At 45.2% G+C, this 21,297-nt stretch overlaps 1 protein-coding gene across 1 annotated transcript in view; it reads left to right on the forward strand.

Annotated features, from left to right (window-relative positions):
• map7d1a (MAP7 domain containing 1a) overlaps positions 1–21,297 on the forward strand; it is a gene marked incomplete at its 5' end in the record, with an annotated part of 55,676 nt that overhangs the window by 28,061 nt on the left and 6,318 nt on the right. Inside the window, 12 exons of the mRNA XM_080540486.1 lie at positions 1,390–1,553; positions 2,949–3,064; positions 6,214–6,314; positions 8,281–8,403; positions 9,282–9,427; positions 9,993–10,123; positions 11,794–12,044; positions 13,653–14,016; positions 15,697–15,877; positions 17,150–17,254; positions 20,162–20,215; positions 20,312–20,372. Coding sequence (XP_080396612.1) covers positions 1,390–1,553; positions 2,949–3,064; positions 6,214–6,314; positions 8,281–8,403; positions 9,282–9,427; positions 9,993–10,123; positions 11,794–12,044; positions 13,653–14,016; positions 15,697–15,877; positions 17,150–17,254; positions 20,162–20,215; positions 20,312–20,372 — 1,797 coding nt within the window. The remainder of the gene's footprint in view (positions 1–1,389; positions 1,554–2,948; positions 3,065–6,213; positions 6,315–8,280; positions 8,404–9,281; positions 9,428–9,992; positions 10,124–11,793; positions 12,045–13,652; positions 14,017–15,696; positions 15,878–17,149; positions 17,255–20,161; positions 20,216–20,311; positions 20,373–21,297) is intronic.

A 21,297-nucleotide genomic window follows, 5' to 3' on the forward strand; every position in this document is an offset into this window, starting at 1 on the left:
TAATCTGATGACCGAAAAGAAACCGGCGCTTTTGTAACTTTAAAGCGCTTTAAAGAAAGAATCTTCCCTCCTCCTCGTAGAATTCTTCATGGGGTTTATTCTGTAAAGCCCCCCCCCCCCCCCCCCAAAAAAAAAAGTAGTGTCTCATGTGAAGAGGCAGTCATAGAGGCGGTGTATATAATTCCTTCTTTACACCCTCTTTGAAAAGCTGCTTTCCATATCAAAGGAGGCAGTTTATTGAAGTCGGCAACAGAGACTTGATGCGATTACCGTTGGTAAAGTGTCCGTTCCAAAGGTATCAATGTACCTCACCTAATGCCTCTCTGTGAAAAGGCTAATATTTCAATTTATAAATGGAAATGGGGAATATCCAAATCCCAGTTTTGGTAAAAGGAGACGCCGTCGAGAGTTAAAAGCTGAGTTAACATCAGAGTCGAGGGGCTTATCTGTTAACAACCTCCTATGTTTCATTTCAAAAGACTTACCCTGCTGTTTACTAAGGATTTGACTTCTCAGAGAGAGAGAGAGAGAGAGAGAGAGAGAGAGAGAGAGAGAGAGAGAGAGAGAGAGAGAGAGAGAGAGAGAGCATAGTAGAACAGGATGGCCACGCTGAGGGTATTCATTTCTCAGCCACCTGATCAATCAGCTCTCACCTCATCAGAGAGCCCAGTGACCTCCTTCTCAGTGACCCCCTCCCAAACCAGGCCCAGCTATGTGGTCGGGCAGAGGAATATGAGAGGGTGAGGGGTGAGATTGAAGGACTGAATCTGACAGTGTAGAGTAGAGACAGAGAGGTTTGCTTAACTGTTTTTAAATACATTAACACACACACTCACACTCACACACACAAACACACATATTACAAGGCTTTTTACAGGAGGCACCATTTCAAACCTGCAAACTGCGACACTTTAAATGAATGTGCAATAATACTATGTGCAATATGACAACCCTCGGGTACATAAGGTTCAGAGATAGGAAATTTTAGGATATTTAGGATATTTATAGCATAGAGTACAGCACAGTGTTTTATTTGTATAGTATAGTATAGTGGATAGTGGATATAGCCTTTATTTATGTAAACCAGCTCTTTTTCCCTTCTTGTTTTTAGTATTTTTTTCCTAGCACCAGGGGAGCCCCCCCTCCCAAATTTCGTTGTATGGTACCTGTACTATATCAATGACAATAAAGACCATTCATTCATTCATTCATTCATTCACCTGCCAGGTTTTGATGTTTCTGTTTCAGAGAGGTGGGTGGGTGGGTGGGTTAGAGTTAGCATGCTTTAGTGTGGCCTCATCTCATTGGTGTGAGAGATTATTTCTTTCTGTTCTGTTCTAATCCCTCCTGGTCGTTGTTGTCTCCCCCCCTCCCTCCTCCCGTGTCCAGCGGCTAAGAAGTCCCAGTGGCTGGAGAAAGAGGAGAAGGCCCGGCAGCTCCGGGACCAGCAGATAGAGGACCGCCGCAGGAGGCTGGAGGAACAGAGGCTGAAGACGGAGAAACGCCGCAGCGCCCTGGAGGAGAGGCAGAAACAGAAGCTAGAGAAGAACAAGGTGGGTGGAGGACACTGGCGGACTCGGGGGGGGGGGCGACCGCCCCTCCTGGTGCCCCCACGGTTGAAAAACGTCTCGCTTAAGTGCCCTTTTGAGTGGCAAAAATGCCCTTTTGAGTGGCGAAAAGGAGAGGACGTGCCCTATTGGTGCCCCTCCAATGGTCTAAACTTGACCATGTGCCCCCACAGTTGAAAAACGTCACACTAAAGTGCCCTTTTGAGTGTAAAAATTAGAGGATGTGCCCTATTGGCTGCCCTTCCAATGGTCTAAACTTGACCATGTGCACTGATGGGGTCCCATGTTGTGCAGTAGGCGCCCTTTTTTTCTTTTCGCCCCCCCTGCCCTTCAAACAGCCTGAGTCCGCCACTGATGCACAGGATAATAACGGTCACCTGCTGATTAGTTCTGCCCTGTCTATGTGTGCTGTATGTATGACCGCTGTGTGTCTATGTGTGTCTATGTGTGTCTATGTGTGCTGTATGTATGACCGCTGTGTGACTGAACTGATTTGAGAAGAGGCATTTTGAAGCTGAAAAAAGGCTGTTGAAAACAATGCTATCCTCGCCAGTAGGTTTCATTGGCACGACAAGTCCTGTGTTTTCAAAGGACCGCATTGATTTCAGTGTCGGGCATGGCCACTTGTATACTGTACTGTAGGAATCAATACTGTAGGGTCTAGCCTATAGGAGTCTCTCAGCTGTTGCCCCCCCCCCTACCTACAGCAGAGTCTGAAACTGTCTCATCTGATCCCTCTTTCCAGTTTCAAGCTCTTGCTGAGAGACATACAGTGCGAGTCTATGAATGAATGAATGAATGAATGAATGAATGAATGAATGAATGAATGGTCTTTATTGTCATTGATATAGTACAGGTACCAAACAACGAAATTCGGGAGGTGGCAGAGGTTGGCAGTGCGAGTCTATGATTTGTTCTTGCAATTGAGTTGACCCTCCCTTTTGCCCATTGCTGACCCCTCCCTGACCCCTCCCTGTCCCTAGCTCTTTAGCTGTCTAGTTTTAGGTTTTGTAGCTTTAGTTTAGTTTTAGACTATCTTAGACTGTTTTAGACTAGTTTTAGTTTTAGACTATGTAGTTTTAGTTTAGTTTTAGACTATGTAGTTTTAGTTTAGTTTTAGACTATGTAGTTTTAGTTTAGTTTTAGACTATGTAGTTTTAGACTATGTAGTTTTAGTTTAGTTTTAGACGATGTAGGCCAGGTTTTGTATTGTATTTGTTTGTGGTGGATGTTGTTGCTGTATGCCTGTGAACAGGTCACACTTGAAAATGAGCCCTTGGGGCTCAATGTGTTTTTACCTGTATAAATAAAGGTTAAATAAAAAATGTAAGTAGTAACCAGTATCTCTGTCCTCCTCTGTGATGTTATTATGGGATGCAGGAGAGGTATGAGTCGGCCATCCAGAGGTCCACCAAGAAGACCTGGGCTGAGATCCGCCAGCAGAGGTGGTCCTGGGCCGGGGGTCTCAGCCAGAACTCCAGCCAGAGGGAGAGTAAGTACCACTCCAACCGAACCAGAACCACCCAGATGTGAACGCACAGACCCAAACACACAGCCAAAACCTCTGCTTTCTACAGAGACTATAGTCCAATGCACACGGCCCCGATTTTGTCACACCGCCGAACATTCGATTCTCAATTCTTTGAATTATTTCAATTGGTGTGAATGGAGAATCGAATGTTGTCGTGCGATAAAATCGCATCGCACGCCGTGTGCATTGTCTCATTCAAAACAATGGAATCGAATTCGGCGGTGCGACAACACCGGGGCCGTGTGCATTGGCCTTATGGCCTATTTTCCTCACAGACAGTATAGCCACTCATATTAGACCATCCATGCCAAGGAGTCACAGTGGTCTACAGTTGCTCTGCACTTAAAGCAGAGCCCACATTATATTGAAGTTGTCCATTAACATTTTTACAGACCATTAGTGGCACTTAAAAGTTCAATTCATTTCACCGTCTAACCCATTAGAAATGGTTATCTGGCATCCTTCAGTCGGCACGGCTGAGCATCTCCTCACAACCTCACCCCAGCCAACCCCACCCCTTACCTATCTGTAATTAAATCTACCAGAGGTTTAACACACAGACTGTACACCGGCACGCATACTCACACACACACACACACACACACACACGCGCACACACACGCACACACACGCACGCACGCACACTCACACACACGCATACACACTTGCACACAGACACACATGCACACACATGCACACACACAGACACACGCACGCACACTCACACACGCACGCACGCGCACACTCACGCATACACACTTGCACACAGAGACACACATGCACTCAGAGACACACACACAGACACACGCACGCACACAGAGACACACACACACACACGCACACAGACACACACTCACACACACAGACTAACACACAAACACCCTCGTATAACAGCAGATGGGATGATGTCCCTATTTGCTCTCTCTGGGATATGCTTCAATAATCAGATTTCCCTTCAGAGGCAGCTTGGCCTCTCTAACCCAGAGGAGTTAACATTCACATTATCCTATGAAACAGAAATGTGCTTGAGGAAACTGGGGTGGTTTCCATGGTGGTTAGTGATTCTGTCTGAACACATAGAGACATCTCTTATTCAAGGCTGCGTTTGTGAGTCATATTCAACGTGTTCACCCTGCTCATCTTATCTCCCCAGCCAGAGTGGAGTGTTTGTTCCAGCAGTATGCTGCCTGGCTCTACTGCCTGGCTCTACTGCCTGGCTCTGGTGTCTCATGTTGCGTCATTAGCCCATGGATACGCAGAAATTATTGATCCGGTGGTGTGATTCAATTTGTAGGTTCTTTATTGCTGCACTTGCAGTACGTGGCGGGGCTTTATCGATCGTCAACAAATGTTGGCGTAGTTGTTGTTCATTTATGTTTCGCTTGCGTTGATTAATGATGTCAGGACTTAACCCTGCCAACTACTGTAATCCTCCTCACACAAAACAACAATGTTACTGCCACCTTTTTTGATTACTTGACACATGTGTGGATTACAGTGTTGTACAGTGGTTGATATGAAGGAAGCTTTGCACAATCCTCCATTGTTTCCACTCTAAATCTCAGGAGGCTTCCTGTCATAATAACTTATGTCATATGCAATGGAGGATATCGACGGGCCAGTCAAACCTAGCCCCCCCTAGCCCCCCCGCCCTCTTCTCTGACTCCCACTCTCAAAGGAGGACTGCACACAAGCGTAAACAGGTTGGATTGGACTGCTGGGAATACAGTTAGATGATGTGAGTGCTAACTTGGCCTGCAGACAAAAGAGCTTCTCCCTCCTCTAGTCGAAGAACAACAACAACAACAACAACAACAACAACAACAACAACAACAACTCATAAGGAGAGACGTTAAGGCCTGAGCCATCCAATAGCCTACCTCTAGCCTCTGTCCAATAGCCTAACATTATTAAATAAATAATAATAAGAATATATTCTAATAAGAATATATTATTATATAAAGCACTTTGAGCTGCAACGTTTGCAGGAAAAGTGCTATACAAATAAAAGTTGTTATTATTATTATTATTATTATTATTATTATTATTATTATTACCATTAGAATACACCACGTCATGTCTGGTGGCATTTGGAAAGGGCACCATGTTTACTTGTTTGCATCGGGGCTAGAAGCAGGGTTGGTTTAATCAGTGGGTTGTCTGAGGTGGTCATTCCACTAGGTGTCAGTTGAGTTACATTGGCAGTGTTGTATTGTTGTTCCAGAACATTTACTGGTATTGGTAGTATTCTATTGGTAGTATTCTATTGGTAGCATTCTATTGGTAGCATTCTATTGGTAGTATTCTATTGGTGGCTGAAAACATGTCTTCCGCATTGACGCATTGATTTGACCATTTTCAATGTTGTTATGAAAGTCTTTCAGGTCATTCTAATTTTTCTATTTTGAATATCAAGATCTTACTGAATGATGCACTGCCAACCAGACCCATCCATGCATTTAAATGTTGTGCACATTTTGGGTTTGTTTATGTGTGGGTTGCATACCAGATAGAAAGAAGTCCTCTTATTATTTTCCCCCTGTCATCATGGGCCTTGTTTTCAAGCTGCATTTGATTGGACGGTGGTGGATCTGAGAGTATTTGATTGGATGGTGGTGGATCTGAGAGTATCTGATTGGATGGTGGAGGAACTGAGAGTATCTGATTGGATGGTGGAGGAACTGAGAGTATTTGATTGGATGGTGGTGGATCTGAGAGTATTTGATTGGATGGTGGAGGAGCTGAGAGTATGTTACTATGTAGTTTGAATATTTCTTCTTCTTCGTGCGTGCGTGCGTGCGTGCGTGCGTGTGTGTGTGTGTGTGTGTGTGTGTGTGTGTGTGTGTGTGGTGATGGCACAGAGCTTCCTGGTGTGCATGGAGACTGTATGATTTACGAGGTAAAGCACATGTGTGTGCACATGTAAGTTGGTGGAGGGGGGTATTTAGCACGTGTACTGTGTGTGCATATATTTGGTGACAGACGTTACCGCTGCACGGCCTTCTCCCCGGTTCCTTATCCTCTGTGAACAGTGTGAACATCTCCCAGGTTTCTTCTCCTTCAGTGTGAACATGTGAACATCTCTGTGGCGTACTCTCTTGGGTTTGCAGGCAGATGCTCGGTGTCAGCGGTCAACCTGCCTAAACACGTGGACACGGTTTTAAACAAGCGACTCTCCAAGTCCTCCGCCACCCTCTGGAACTCCCCCAGCAGAAGTAAGACAACGACCAGGAACGCCCCCGACCCCCCCCCCCCCCCCTTCCTGTTTCATATGTCCGTTCACTTCCACCTCCTCCTCCGCCCGCCACAGCCGACACCTCCTCAGAACCCTCCTCCTCCACATCGCCTCTTATGATTTGGGTTGAGTTTTGTGTCTCCACAGTGTTTCTGTTCCTCCCTCTGTCTCCGCCTGCCTGTATTCGTGATTCGATTGATTACAAAATCATTCCCACCTCCTGAATTCACCTCCGGTCCTTCTCCAAAACGGGATCCATGGGTTATGATTTCATGGGTTATGAGTTTCATGGGTTATGAGTTTCATGGGTTATGAGTTTCATGGGTTATTTTGGTTCCTATATGAATTCATATGCTTTGTCTGATCATATTTTTGTCCTCCACTGTTTGCTGTCCTTGGGTTATTCATTTCGTGGTGATGATCATTTTGTACACTCTGTGTGATTATTATTTGTTATTTTTTATTAATGCATCCTACCTTGCTGGAAAGTCCTGGTACTGTACGTGTGTTGAGGTCTTATATTGATTGTGGGTTTGGGTTTCCATGGCACCTGAAAGAAGTACTAACTATGCTGCCATGTAAGAATACAATAGAATTTCAATGGCCTTCAAGTTTTTCAATCTCATACTAACTGTGCTTAACACAAAAGTCACACTTCTTGTCATAGCGTGAAATAAGGTGCAGGTGAATAAGGTGCAGGTGCACAGTTCCTTCAGAAGTAGGTACTCTTCTAATGAGGTCACAGTGTACCTTTGTGAAGCAGGAGGAACTTTTGAGTCTGAAAAAGAAAAAGTCACCAAGGCACCAAGTGATGAGTCAGCATGTTGAGAGATAATGCATTCTGAAACCTCCCCAGGAGCTCTGGTGATGCTTGAAAAATATGCAGAGGCTACTCTGGCAAAAGTGCTCTCTCTCTCTCTCTCTCTCTCTCTCTCTCTCTCTCTCTCTCTCTCTCTCTCTCTCTCTCTCTGTCTTAGTCCTACCTCTCCTTCTCATATAAATACTGGCCCTTTATCCTCTCTTATCTTGCTCATTATCTATGAATAGCTCAATTATCTCTCTCTTTCTCTTTCTCTTTCCTCTCCACTTCTCCTCTCCTCTCCTCTCTGCTAGACAATCTTTAGCATTCAAGTATTGCAGCATTTTTCGGTACTCTATCTCCCTAACTGCCGCCATAGACATGATGAATTCCCTACTACCCCCCAAACAACCCTGCATCCTGTCTCTGCAGTGGCCATCTCTCATCTCTCTCTCTCTCTCTCTCTCTCTCTCTCTCTCTCTCTCTTCTCTCTCTCTCCTCTCTCTCTCTTCTCTCTCTCATCTCTCTCTCCCTTCTCTCTCTCTCTCATCTCTCTCATCTCTCTCTCTCTCTCATCTCTCTCATCTCTCTCTCTCTTCTCTCTCTCTCCTCTCTCTCTCTTCTCTCTCTTTCTCTCTCTCTCTCTCTCTCTTCTCTCTCTCTCTCTCCCACATCTCTCATCTCTCTCTCTCCCTTCTTCATTTTCATGGGTTCTAAGCAAGATGCCTCCGAACTAAAAGGAGCTTTTCTAAATGTGTCTCAAGAGTCTAGTTATTTCGTTAATGTTGTTTATACATGTCTGGAAAACCTCCCTGGTTGTTATTTATGGTTTCCCGAGTCTGATTTGGGGATTTAAGTCGTTTACTGGGCTCAGCTATTTGTCGCTATTGCCGAGGTGAAATATTGCCTTATTATTTACTTGATGTTTTCAATGTTTGTGATGATTCATTTATGTGTGTGTGTGTGTGTGTCATGGGGATCATCCTAAGTTGTTGTTCATGTTACACGAAGATTATTATTATTTCCCGATCTACGTTTCATGCGATGTTACATCATGTTCATCATGACCACTTAAAAGTACGTCCTCCTCAGGCGCTGTGAGGAAGAAGTTGAGCTTGTTAACGCTGATGTTTGTCCCCTCCTGCAGCCCGTAGTCTGGCGTTGAGCCCGTGGGAGAGCAGTATGGTGGACCGGCTGATGACCCCCACCCTGTCCTTCCTGGCTCGCAGCCGCAGCGCAGCCAGCGTGCTCAGCAACGGCAAAGATGGCCGTAAGTCACATGATACGACAGGGATATCATCTCTATCAAGGATAGAACAAACCTGCAACATCAGCTCTTATTGCCGTCTAGAAATTCACTATGTGTGACAGCTGTTGGGGTAACAAGTCGGCAGCCGATTTAATGTTCACTGACTTTTATTTTGAAAAATGTAAATACATTTCAGCGTTGTTGAAAATCAATGACACACTCACTAGTCGACGAACACAGCTTGTTTTGTGAGCCTGCTAACAGTGTAATGTAGTGTTCTAGTTAACTAGGTAGCAGTGGGGGATTACTCATCGAATCCATTGCGTTGCAATATTTTGGACTAGGTTGCCGACGGGTTCCCCCTTTCTCCAGCCGCTGCCACATATGTGTGGGTATATATTATGAGTTAACGTGTTGGATTCCTGTATCGGTTTCATTCTATGCTCATTCTATGTACATTTAAGCAATATCACACGAGAGGGAGTGTGTTATACTGAATATCAGCGCGGCTGTGATTCGGTCGTAGGTACGAGGCCACAGATATTGCTTTTATACAACAGTTCTACAGCGCAATTTATTAGTTAACAGTAATAAGTGACAACAGATTATGATTTGTTTGTTTATTTAATCATTTATTTTGGCTCCGTCAACAAAAAATAGTTCTGCAACTGGACTGTTGCCTAGTAACCTGAACACAAACATCTGCAGGCTAGCTACTTTGTATTAACGGTTATTTCGGAGTGATACATATAGTTAAAAGTCCCAGTGCTGTTATACTGTATATCAGCACTCATGGAATGCCTCTTGTCCAATCAAATTACTTGGTCGGAACTAACTGTTGTATAATATACAGTATATGGGTGTAATATGTATCTCCCTCCCTCCCTCCCCTCCTCCAGAGTCTCCCCTGTGCCCTCGTTCGGCCTCTGCCAGCCCCCTGACCATGTGTGCCCACCGGCCCCACCACCGCTGCTCCGAGCGCTGGAGGGTGACGTCCTCCACGCCCGACATCACCCAGCGCCAACGGCGACGCGACTCCGCGCCCGTAAGTCGATCGTTCGTGAGCTGAGAATGATAAGGTTCTATCTCCGTTTAGAATGATAAGGTTCTATCTCCGTTTAGAATGATAAGGTTCTATCTCCGTTTAGAATGATAAGGTTCTATCTCTGTTTAGAATGATAAGGTTCTATCTCCGTTTAGAATGATAAGGTTCTATCTCCGTTTAGAATGATAAGGTTCTATCTCTGTTTAGAATGAGAAGGTTCTATCTCCGTTTAGAATGATAAGGTTCTATCTCCGTTTAGAATGATACGGTTCTATCTCCGTTTAGAATGATAAGGTTCTTGTGAGATGGAACCTTTGTATTTTATTAATTACTGACTAAAAAATGTCAACATTTTAAAAATAACACCACACAGGCATTAATAAACACCTAATGGATCAACATTTTTACAAAAATGGAGATAGAACCTTATAATTCTAACGTCACGCGTTGTCACCACACCACACAATCACCCTGCCGTGGAACTATCGCCAGCTAGCTAGCCTATTATAGTACGCTTTGATATTTCTGACGGCTTGAGTCTTCTTGTCCCTCCCTCTTTCTACAGATGGATAAGAAAAAGAAAGAGAAGAAAGACAAGGAGCGGGAGAACGAGAAGGAGAAGAGCGCCCTCAGCAAAGAGAACCTCCTGAAGAAGAGACAGTCCCTACCCAGTATGAGGCACAGAACAGAACCCAGGTTAACATTTTTACATTTACATTTTAGGCATTTAGCAGACACCTTATTCCAAAGCGACTTATAATCAATACATTTAAATACTAAGCAAGTGAATCATCAATCCACCATTCGTAGCAGGAAGAGTAATCCAGCTCAGGCCCGGGGCTTCTATCACTGATAGAAGGAAAAACCTTCTCCTATCACCTTCTTCTAAACCATTTTTTTCGACACTGGAGAAACAGAGAAACAGTACAAGGGGGGTAATAGAAGTTTTTAGGGACTCAGTAGAGGGGAAAGCGGGTGTCTTTAGGAGACGCAGTGCTGAAGGGCAGAAGATGTCTCAGGAGGTTAACAAATGGACCCGCAATGGATCTGCCTTTTCATAGTCATATTTTACCACAAGTCATATTTATTTACCACACTAATGTATTCATAAGACATAGAGACGAGTGTTTTGATTTAAGTATAGGAGTGTTGTTATCCATGGCTTTAGGAGTTAGATTTGTGACCATCCCTTAATGGACCTCTGCTAAGGTTTCGTCAAACAGACGCTTTCATTGTGAGGGCGTTGATCCTCGAGTTGGACCCAGGCAAAGAGTTAAATGCATGGCTTAGCATGGGACAGCTAGCTCAGGGTTATTTACTCTGTGTTACTGTTTAGCATACTGTAGCTAGCCCTGGGACATGGAGATGGATTAGACTCCTTGACAGATGGAGAGATTGAGGGGGAAAAAACGAGTGCTCTGACTTAAAGGCCCACATTTTTATTTGTTCATGTTTTTTAGCTGATGATATATGATATTCTGTTGCTGCACAATTATGGTGCTATTGCACAGTGATTGAATATGTGATATTTAGGTCATAGTATGTGTATTTTGGGAGATCTAGCGTTCTATTTTGTTAGCTCCAAAGTGTAACGTGGCTATCCTAACGCTAACCCTGTAAAGCTAGCGCCCAGAGTCAAATATAACCTTCCAAAACCCATTCGCCAGCTTGTTTTGCGATTAAGTCAAGCAAACCTTTCGACAACATTATGGAGAATTGCTCCTAGATATATCTGACGATACTTTCCCCAAACAGCACTGAGAATGACTAACGTCATCGTTCAGTGCATCTGTCCTTTGAGTGTTATTTGCAATAAAAGGCAGGAAGCAATGACTGGCTGTGGCGTGGGCCTTCAACAAAAGAGTTCTAAGGAGGAGAGCTGGGAGTGCCGGAGGCCTTAGAGGAAGAAAAGAGCCACTCTGGTATAATGGACCTTTCCCCTTGGAGCCCTGCACTGCCCACTACTGGGAACTATCCCACAATGCTCTCTGAGACACGACACTATTATGTGTACGGCGCTGTGTTTGATCCTGGTGGATGAGGTCATGTTTCTAGGGCTATCTGAGGCTAAGGAAAGAGAAAGAAAGAGGATAGTATTTCTCAGCTGGAGCCATTAGTGATGATCTCATTTGCGGTGTATTGAAGTTTATATGCAGCTTCATATCCAGGAAGAGGACAGGAAAAGAGCATGCATATGTGTATGCATATAACTCACCCTGAATCTTTATACTTATATAACATAATCATACCCTTTTCTCTCTCTCTGTCTCTCTCTCTTTCTCCCTCTCCCTCTCTCTCTCTCTCTCCCCCTCGCTCTCTCTCTCTTTCTCTCTCTCTCTCTTTCTCTCCCTTACTCTCTTCTCCAGCAGCCCCAGTCCTTTATCCAGAACGCGGGCCGGTTCCCCCGCCACTCCTAAGGGCAGAGCCTCCTCCTCTCCCAGCCCCGCCGCGTCACCCAAACCGCCCCCCGCCCGGGCCAGCCCCTCCCCCTCCACCCCCAGGGCGCGGCCCAAGAGAGCCCGGACCCCCGCCAGGGTGGACCACCGCACCTCCTCCCCCCTCCCCCTGGAGAGAGCCAGGGACTCCCGCAGATCAGCCACACCCGAGGAGACCAAGAGTGAGTAGTACAATCAGCAGGGTATCCGCGGTGTCTTGAAAAGTATTAAAAGTTGATAAATCAATTTTGGGATCAAAAAATCAAGACCCTTAATAAGTATTAAAAAGTCTTATCACGATTTTATGAGGTCTTGAATTTTGTAGGTATTTTTCTGAATTAGACTGTCCAAAGAGTTTGAGTCCTAAAAACTTTTAGTTAGAGTTTGTGAATTCATTAGTTTTATTAAAAAACTAAGATGAACCGGAAATTGTGTTGTATGATAGTGGTCTAGTCTATTGCAAACTAAAACTGTTAAGTTAAAGGTGTCACTGATGTAAACGGTTACAGCTCCAAGTGGCGGTGAAGTCTGGAAAAATATTGACAAGGTCTTTAAAAAGTCTTAGAAAGGTATTGGAATTAACCTCAAGATTCCTGTATAAACCCTGAGTGAACTCACGGACCAGGCGGACCACCATCCACTCTGATTTATATTACAAACATGTTGGAAAGTGGTATTGATTAGAGTGGCGGTATGTGGTTGATCACAGAAACCAGGTTTGAGGGTGAACTATCCGTTTAAAGTTGGTTTTCATGCTGTTGGAGATTAGTGAGATGGTAACAATTAGACCAGGACTTCCCAGGCATTTGTATATATATAGAAATCAGTCTTTGGGAAATGAAGCCCTGTGGTGAGGGCGATTTGAACATAAAGCCACAGAGTTCAATGTCGGAGGAGGAGGAAGCCCTTTGCTATCAATGAGTGTGACCACCAGAGTTCTGGTTCTCTTTCAACGTCAGTGCTCATTGGATCATCACTTTATTGACTCACAGGCCAATTAAAACTAAGGTTTCACATGTTTGTTAAACGCTAGTAATAGTCATGAGACCAGTACATACTGCAAGTCCAAATACAGATCCTTTTCCTATTCCCACACACCTCAACTATTGATTTGAACATCACGTGATGGCTGAGTCATACAGTATTTATATACCAGTAGTTCTTTGTGGTTTTGGCTCATTCGGGTCCAGTGACGGAGAAGAATGAATGTGTAATCCCTCCCTACACTGGAAAAAGTGAATGAAACCATGTAAACGCTGTGTGTCTGTCAGGGCGACGGCACTTCCAGCAACACAGCCAATGAAGATTCACAGTGAAGATTCCCATCAGATTCCCATCAGGCTTAATCAGGCGCACAGTCCACGGCAGCACGCAGCAAGTGAATTACACAGCTCCTCTGTCCTCGCCTCCTCCACAACAGAGAGGAGCAGGCTAATTACAGCCGAAGCTCTAATTACAAGACTCTAGCAATGGTAGTTTCCACGCTGCTTTGATACTTAGAGTATCAGGATGCATGACTCATATTAGTTATGGGCTGAAGGTCGAGTTGTAATGGAGTACAGTAGTCGGGCTTTTAACAATGTCTGCCTTTGAAAAATAGTACAGTGAGAAAAGTTAATCGTTTTTTTTAAAATAATCGATGTGAAGTTGATTGTGGAGTTCCAACTCCAAGCATCTCCTCAAAGAGCCACTTGGTCGTCACCGAAGGCAACAACAGTCATCCGTTGTCTTTCTGTTATCCTCCTTGTCCTCCTGTCCTCTCCAACGTTGCCGTTACTTCTCCTCTCTAGGTCCCTCCCCCGTGGTTCCCTCAGCTCCGGTCACGGCCCCTTCGCTGAGTACACCGATCACCACGTCCGCCAGTTCCTCTGTGGTGCCCGAGCAGGCGCAATCATCATCCCCCAGTGTCCCTGCATCGTCCCCAGCCTCCGCCCCGGCCCCAGCTCCGGCCCCGGCCCCAGCCCCCTCCCCGTCAGCCAAGCCCATGGCCCCGGCCCCCTCCCTGGCCCCCTCCCCCTCCCCGTCAGCCAAGCCCATGGCCGGCACCAACAACCAAGAGGAAGCCGCCCGCATCCTGGCGGAGAAACGGCGGCAGGCCCGCGAGCAGAGAGAGAGGGAGGAACAAGAGCGCCGCGAACAGGAGGAAAGAGACAGGTGGGTTCAGTGTCTTGTACACTCCCCCCCCCTCACTCACTCACTCACCACCTAACACACACACCAGCACCCCATAATACACTCTTATATAGGAGAGATACAGGTCAGTTGATGCCACCCTGCCCCATCCAATGACAAACCAACAGTATAAAAGGGACCAATAAGGGGAGAGGGAGGAAATGTTACACTAACTTGATTGTCAGTCTCTCCCTGGCTTAGAGAGTTGAATGTCTTAGTTTTGTGAAAAAACAACATCAGCACATCACAGATCCAGGAACCAAAAACACCCGCCACCCGCCAAATGCGGGACGGTTTTGGTATCGGTGTGTAAATCCTTCAATCATACCAGCCACTTTGGCGGGTAAGCTAACAAAGGTTCGCGAATACTATGCTTCAATTTAAAAGCTCATTTCAAAGTCTGAATTAGACGTCACTCACTCAACAGCGGCTACGTGTGTGTGTGTGTGTGTGTGTGTGTGTGTGTGTGTGTGTGTGTGCCCGTCTTACCTTCAGATGTGTTGGGAGCTGGTGCCATTTCGTGACGTTAGAATTATAAGGTTCTATCTCCATTTTTGTCAAAATTGAGTTTTTTTACATAATCTGATCTATTAGGTGTTTATTAATGCCTGTGTGGTGTTATTTTTTAAAATGTTGACATTTTTGAGTTAGTAATTCATAAAATACAAAGGTTCCATCTCATAAAACATAATGGAATGTAAAAACTTTGTCGCTCAATATCTCTGAACTGCCCTAAACGGAGATAGAACCTTATCATTCTAAACGGAGATAGAACCTTATCATTCTAAGCTCACGATTTGTGTTCCAGCTTAAGTTCCCTTACCCTCCAGTCAGCTTTCGGAGCTGAAAAGGATTTCCCTTAGAATGTGTCGAGCATGCCAGCCTATTGTGCCACCGTTACTACGGGTCCCTGTATTTATTACTGTGACATCTGGGCTGAGGGCTCCTGTTGCTGCTCATCTCCATTTCATCAGAAGTCAAAGTATTTTCTCGTAAAAAAATAATGTCACTTCCTGATGATGACATTCAGCTGTGTTTTTATCGTCTCTTGTTGAAACTTAGAGCCACATTTTACTTGATAGGATCCAGATTTAAGCCTTAAAGTGAAAAGTGCACTTTTGAACTGAGCTTACACAAAATGTGTAAATGTGTAGATTTCTCAAAACAGCCAACATTCCATTTTGGCTTATACACACTGCTCGACTAGAATAGCTGCTGTAGGTACAGTAGGTAGGCTTGATGAATGCCTGTGTTGTGGATATAATTGATTCTTAACAGATTTAGTAGAACTTACAAAGCACAAAGAGCTTAGATCAATTGTCTCCAAAGAGGCCTTTTATTAAGCCAATGTTTACATGAGCGCAGCAGCAAGAAGCAAGCAGGAAGCAAAAAGCCCCCAACGATGGGTGGGACTGGTATTTATAGAACTGTCCTTGGTCATGAGGTCACCATTCTTGGGAACCAATCATATTATACAAATCTGTGATTACATAAGTTATGGGCCCTTCAGAATTGTTCACTGCGCCACAGATCTTGGCTCATACCTGGCTTACAGGAAGGAAATGGACCTTCCTTGAGTGCTAGCTTCGCCAAACTGTAGAGAGACTTACATTTCCCAGTACAACATGATATAAAACCACTACACCTGTCCTCCGTGTTCAGGGTCCTGCGTGAGGAGCGCGTGGCGCGGGAGGCGGAGGAGAGTAAGCGCAGAGAGGAGGAGGCGCGCCTGATGGCGGAGGAGCAGGAGAAGAGGGACGAGGCCCAGCGTCTGCAGGAGGAGGAGGAGGCGGAGGAGAGGGCCAAGCAGGAGCAGGAGGAGAACCAACGCCTGCAGAAACAGGTAAGCACACACACACACACACACGCACACACACGCACACACACACACGCACGCACGCACACAGACACAGACACACACAGACACACAAAGACACACACACACACACACACACACACACACACACACAGACAGATACAGATAGACACACACACACACACACACACACACACACATACACACACACACACACACACACACACACACACACAGACAGATACAGATAGACACACACAGACACACACACACACACACACGCACACACACACACACACACACTCCCAACTCCCAGCAGGCAGCTCTCTGCTCTACCGTTGTATGATGCCCTGTGCATGGATATTGTAGTTCATTAGATATTGTAGTTCTCTCAGTCTCGATCATGAGGAAGATGGAAGTAATGTTCTTGGGTTCCTCACCGATGTTTATGTCAGAGAAGGATGGTTTGAAACCACAGCCTGGATGTGTCCTTCTTGTTCTTGAGGAAACAGCAGTTTTGTCACTGTGACTTTTCTGTCACTGCTATTGCTGTCCCCTTGATCCTTGTTGGGTAGAATACACATGTTGATGGGGGTCATCAGTAAGTCTGGGACACTACTTTACCTCTACACACTCGACTGCCACACACACACACACACACACACACACACACACACACACACACACACACACACGCACAAAACACTCGGGACTGTCTGCCATCTTATCTTCTTATTCACACACAGCTGCTTCTAACAGAGGGAATTCTGCAAATATTGTGTATGTGTGTGTGTGTGCCAATGTGGGCTACGCTACGGTAATCACATCCAAGAGCATGAAAAGTGTGTGAGCGGTATTGACTCATCATCTGGACTTCCTGTGTTGGCGGGGGGCAGACGAGGCCAGTTACCCAGACTAGCGGGGGCGGGCGGCACTCAGCGGGCCGGAAAACACTGATTCAGAGAAGTGCTGGTTCGCTGAGTAAACAGACTCTCAAATTAGAGCCCCTCCCCCACACTGCCACCCCCTAGTGCTCTCCCACTACCGCCCCCTAGTGCCCAATTAGTGCGGTGTACCGTACTTAGTGGTTTCCTATAATTTATCCAATTCTGTTGAAGGGTTCACATGTATTTGGTTTATATTTAGAAAGGCGGTGTGTTTGTGGTTGTATACACTCCCACACGTCCCTTCTGATGCATGCTATTCAACTCGCCGAGGGGGGGGCTGTTTGTTTTATTTATGGTTAATTTAATTTCCTCCTACACACTTTTTCTTCAATCCCATCTGTGTGTTTCTCAGAGAGAGGAGGCTGAGGCCAAGGCCAAGGAGGAGGCGGAGAAACAGCGTCTGGAGAGAGAGAAGCACTTCCAGAAGGAGGAGAGGGAGAGACTGGAGAGGAAGAAGGTAAGAGGACACTTCATCTTCATCTTCCTCACTAGTCGTGACGTTAGAATTATAAGGTTCTATCTCCATTTTTGTCAAAATTTAGTTTTTTACATAATCTGATCCATTAGGTGTTTATTAATGCCTGTGTGGTGTTATTTTTTAAAATGTTGACATTTTTGAGTTAGTAATTCATAAAAATACAAAGGTTCCATCTCACAAAACATAATGGAATGTAAAAACTTTGACGCTCAATATCTCTGAACTACCCTAAACGGAGATAGAACCTTATCATTCTAAACGGAGATAGAACCTTCTCATTCTAAACGGAGATAGAACCTTCTCATTCTAAACGGAGATAGAACCTTCTCATTCTAAACGGAGATAGAACCTTATCATTCTAAACGGAGATAGAACCTTATCATTCTAAACGGAGATAGAACCTTATCATTCTAAACGGAGATAGAACCTTATAATTCTAAACGGAGATAGAACCTTATCATTCTAAACGGAGATAGAACCTTATAATTCTAAACGGAGATAGAACCTTATCATTCTAAACGGAGATAGAACCTTATCATTCTAAACGGAGATAGAACCTTATCATTCTAAACGGAGATAGAACCTTATCATTCTAAACTCACGTAGTGTCTTCTACACAGTCCTCCATGTTCCAGAATGTTCAGAATCCACTGAAAGTAGAGTGGATTCTATTTACATATGCAGGATAATATTCAAGTCAACCCAGCTAAGAGTCTGAGTTGTCTGAGTAAACAATGTCATTCCTTCACTGCGATGATAAAAAAGTAGATACGTTTTTTTGTCTTTTACGCTTGATTTAAGAAATGGCATTTCATCGAAACTGGGATCGTTGTAGCCAAGAAGCCTGATGTTTTGGGCTGGTCCCACACACACGGGTGATTTAACAGGGCTTACGGTCTGTGCATGCATGTGTTGGGGGAAGACTATATATATATACACCATACTGGTGGGCCGTGGGTTCTTACTGGCCTGGTGTCATGTGCTCAGCCTGCCCCTGGTGTACCACCCACAACGAGGCCACACTAAAGCATGCTAACCCACCTCTCTCTCTCTTTCTCTCTCTCTCTCTCTCTCTCTGTCTCTCTTTCTCTCTCTCTCTCTCTGTCTCTCTGTCTCTCTTTCTCTCTCTGTCTCTCTCTCTCTCTCTCTGTCTCTCTCTCTCTGTCTCTCTGTCTCTCTCTCTCTGTCTCTCTTTCTTTCTCTCTCTCCCTCTCTCCCTCTCTCCCTCTACCCCTCACTCTCTCTCTCTCTCTCTCTGTCCCTCTCCCTCTTCCTCTCTCCCTCTTCCCCTCTCTCTGTCTCTCTGTCTCTCCCCCTCTCTCTCTCTCTCTCTCTCTCTCTCTCTCTCTCTCTTTCTCTCTGTCCCTCTCCCTCTTCCCCTCTCTCTCTTTCTTCTCCCTCTGCATAAAAAAAGGGCCTCTTATCTTGGGCCTGCCAGCCCGGCACAGCTGGTTAAAGCTGCTTCCCAGTGTGTGTCCAGCCGGGCTCCAGCGGAATTAGCCCGCAAGAACAGCATGTCCTCTACCTTAAGCCGCTGCTAAACCACGGTGCAGAGTGCTAGCTAGCCTGTTCCTCTGCCTGTGTGCAACGTTGATCCTTGGGTTTAGGAACAGCACAGCACAGCATAGTGTCAACACCACTGGGCGTATGCATGTCCACGGATCACCCAATGCCCCATGGGGGGTACTGTTATAGCAGTCTTAGCTACTTAATAGCTTTTATATATATAGCTTCTATCTTCTTCATATCATAGTTGCCACCAACAGGTTCTATTTGTGTGGTGTCAGCAACGTGGCCCACTGAAACCTATCAGTTAACCTCCTTGCGTACTAGGGTTGGGCGGTTTTCCAATTTGTGATTAAACCGTCCCCAGATTTAACCGTGGTTTACGGTTTTACAGTGGGATCGGAAATCACATTGTAAGGCTTTGACGGAGCCGCCGATTTCAAAGGATGAATTTGTGACAGCGGCTGGTGAAAGGTGGAGGAAAGCCTTGTCCTTTCCGCGAACCTGCTCCAACACTTTCCACTTAGTTCAGCAGTGCAGAAAATGTTGCTTATTAAAATACATTTAAAAAAACGGCGCTAAAAATACTTTTGGTTGGTAATGAGACGTAATGTTGGGACAAATTCGATGTATAGGAAACACTGGCAACACTCACCCGAGTACCAAGCGCAGAGCGCGTTACAGCGGACGAGTGCTGTGAAACGCATATCCTTCTTCCGAGGAGAAGCGGCCATGTGACATGCGATTATGATTGCTTCTATAAATGGTTTTTTTTGTAAACATATTTTATTGGCATTTCAAATTACATTGTTTACAAAATGTTCTGTCATCACTTTCATAGCATCTTCAACCACACATACAGTGGTGCTGGACAAACACTCTTAAGGCGTTTATTACATATAGAGCAATTTAGGACGGTTTTATGACGGTATTGACAAATACCGTTGCCATTTTCAAAAACCATGGTATACGGTATAACTGTATAACTGCCCAACCCTACTCCTGCGTCAACCTCAGGTTTAACTGATGGGGTCGGCGGTGGCCTCAAGGTTAGAGAGTCCTGCTCGCAATCGGAAGGTCGCTGGTTCGATCCCCACCTCAGGAAGGACCTTGCATGTGCCTTTTGAGCAAGGCACTTAACCCTTAATTGCGCCGAATATGGCTGACCTAGACCCTAGCACCTAGAGCAAAAATACAGAATTCTAACAATTGACTTACAAGTTGCCAATTTCATGGCAATTAATCAGAAAAAAATAATAAATAAACTCATGGAGGCTGAACACCGACTGCATCATCATCGTCTGCCATTTTGGTCAGATTCTCCCTCTTCTTGTTCCTCAGTCTTTGACCGTCCTCTCTGTGTGCTTCCTCCCCCCCCAGCGTCTTGAACAGATCATGAAGAGGACACGCAAGACAGACGGAGGAGGGGACAAGGTATGTTTGCAGTTAGGTAACGCAGGCAAGGCCCGAGGGCGACTGATTTATATTCAATTGAAAATGAAACTGTGATCTTCTTCTCCGTCTCTACAGAAGGAGGCCAAGTCTCCCCCCGCGGCTCAACTCAACGGGAGAGAGGCTGAGAGTAGCAACGGTAAGCAGAATAGCATCCCTCTTCTGTTCTTCATATCCGTCCGTGGTCACTAAATCCATATTCGGAGGCCAACAGTTAATCTCAACGAATCCTGTGTCGATCTGATCCAATTGATCTCTCGTTAAAGGGATATCCGATCTCTCATTAAAGGGATATCCGGGGACTGGGAGGATTGCATTCAAATATTGGTGTGCTTTGTCACTAGGCTATTTCTCTGTCTATGTTTCACTGCCACATAAAAGGGTAGTTAGTTCCCTGTCTAGATGCTGAGTACTTTTAATTAAGTCTTATCTATGTGGCTTCGTTGATTGTTGGGAATCTGTATTGGTTCTCAACTGGGAATCTTACCATTTGGAGCCCCGTGACCCCCGGTAAGAGTGAAGCAAAGTGTCTCACAAGCAGTTCCCTCCATCCGTCTTTCCCATAACCGCGCTGATTATGATTATGATGGCATCCACTGAAAATGTTCAAACCCATCTTCTGTTGGTTACCGTATTCATCCTAGTCTGTGTTTCATAAAAACGGCTCCATGCAGATATATATTTATCATGCTTGCCCTGACTCTGGATCCCCATCAGAATTCAGTTCCCACTGTTTCATATAAACAGGTTATTGGATTCTTCTTCTTCTTGGATCCATCTGAATCCCAGGCTCCCGCATCGGTTCCACATTGGGGCAATAGAACCCATGTGCGCTTGTTTATAGTCCAAACCGCGGGTTGATGAGTGGGATTATGGTGGAAAGGGAGGGATCGTGTGTCAGTGCAATGAGGTCGCAGGAAAAGCCTAGAAGCTTAAACCCCTCTCTTAAACGGTCCAGTGGATGTATCGCTCCCCGGATCACACATTTCACCCACTCCACCTTCCTCCTGTTTCCTCATTACCCCTCTACTGTTATTGTTTGTCTCATTCCAATCCTGTTCATA

The sequence above is a fragment of the Nansenia antarctica genome (assembly GCF_963989245.1).
Source record: "Nansenia antarctica genome assembly, chromosome: 10".
In the NCBI taxonomy this organism is placed as follows: domain Eukaryota; kingdom Metazoa; phylum Chordata; class Actinopteri; order Argentiniformes; family Microstomatidae; genus Nansenia; species Nansenia antarctica.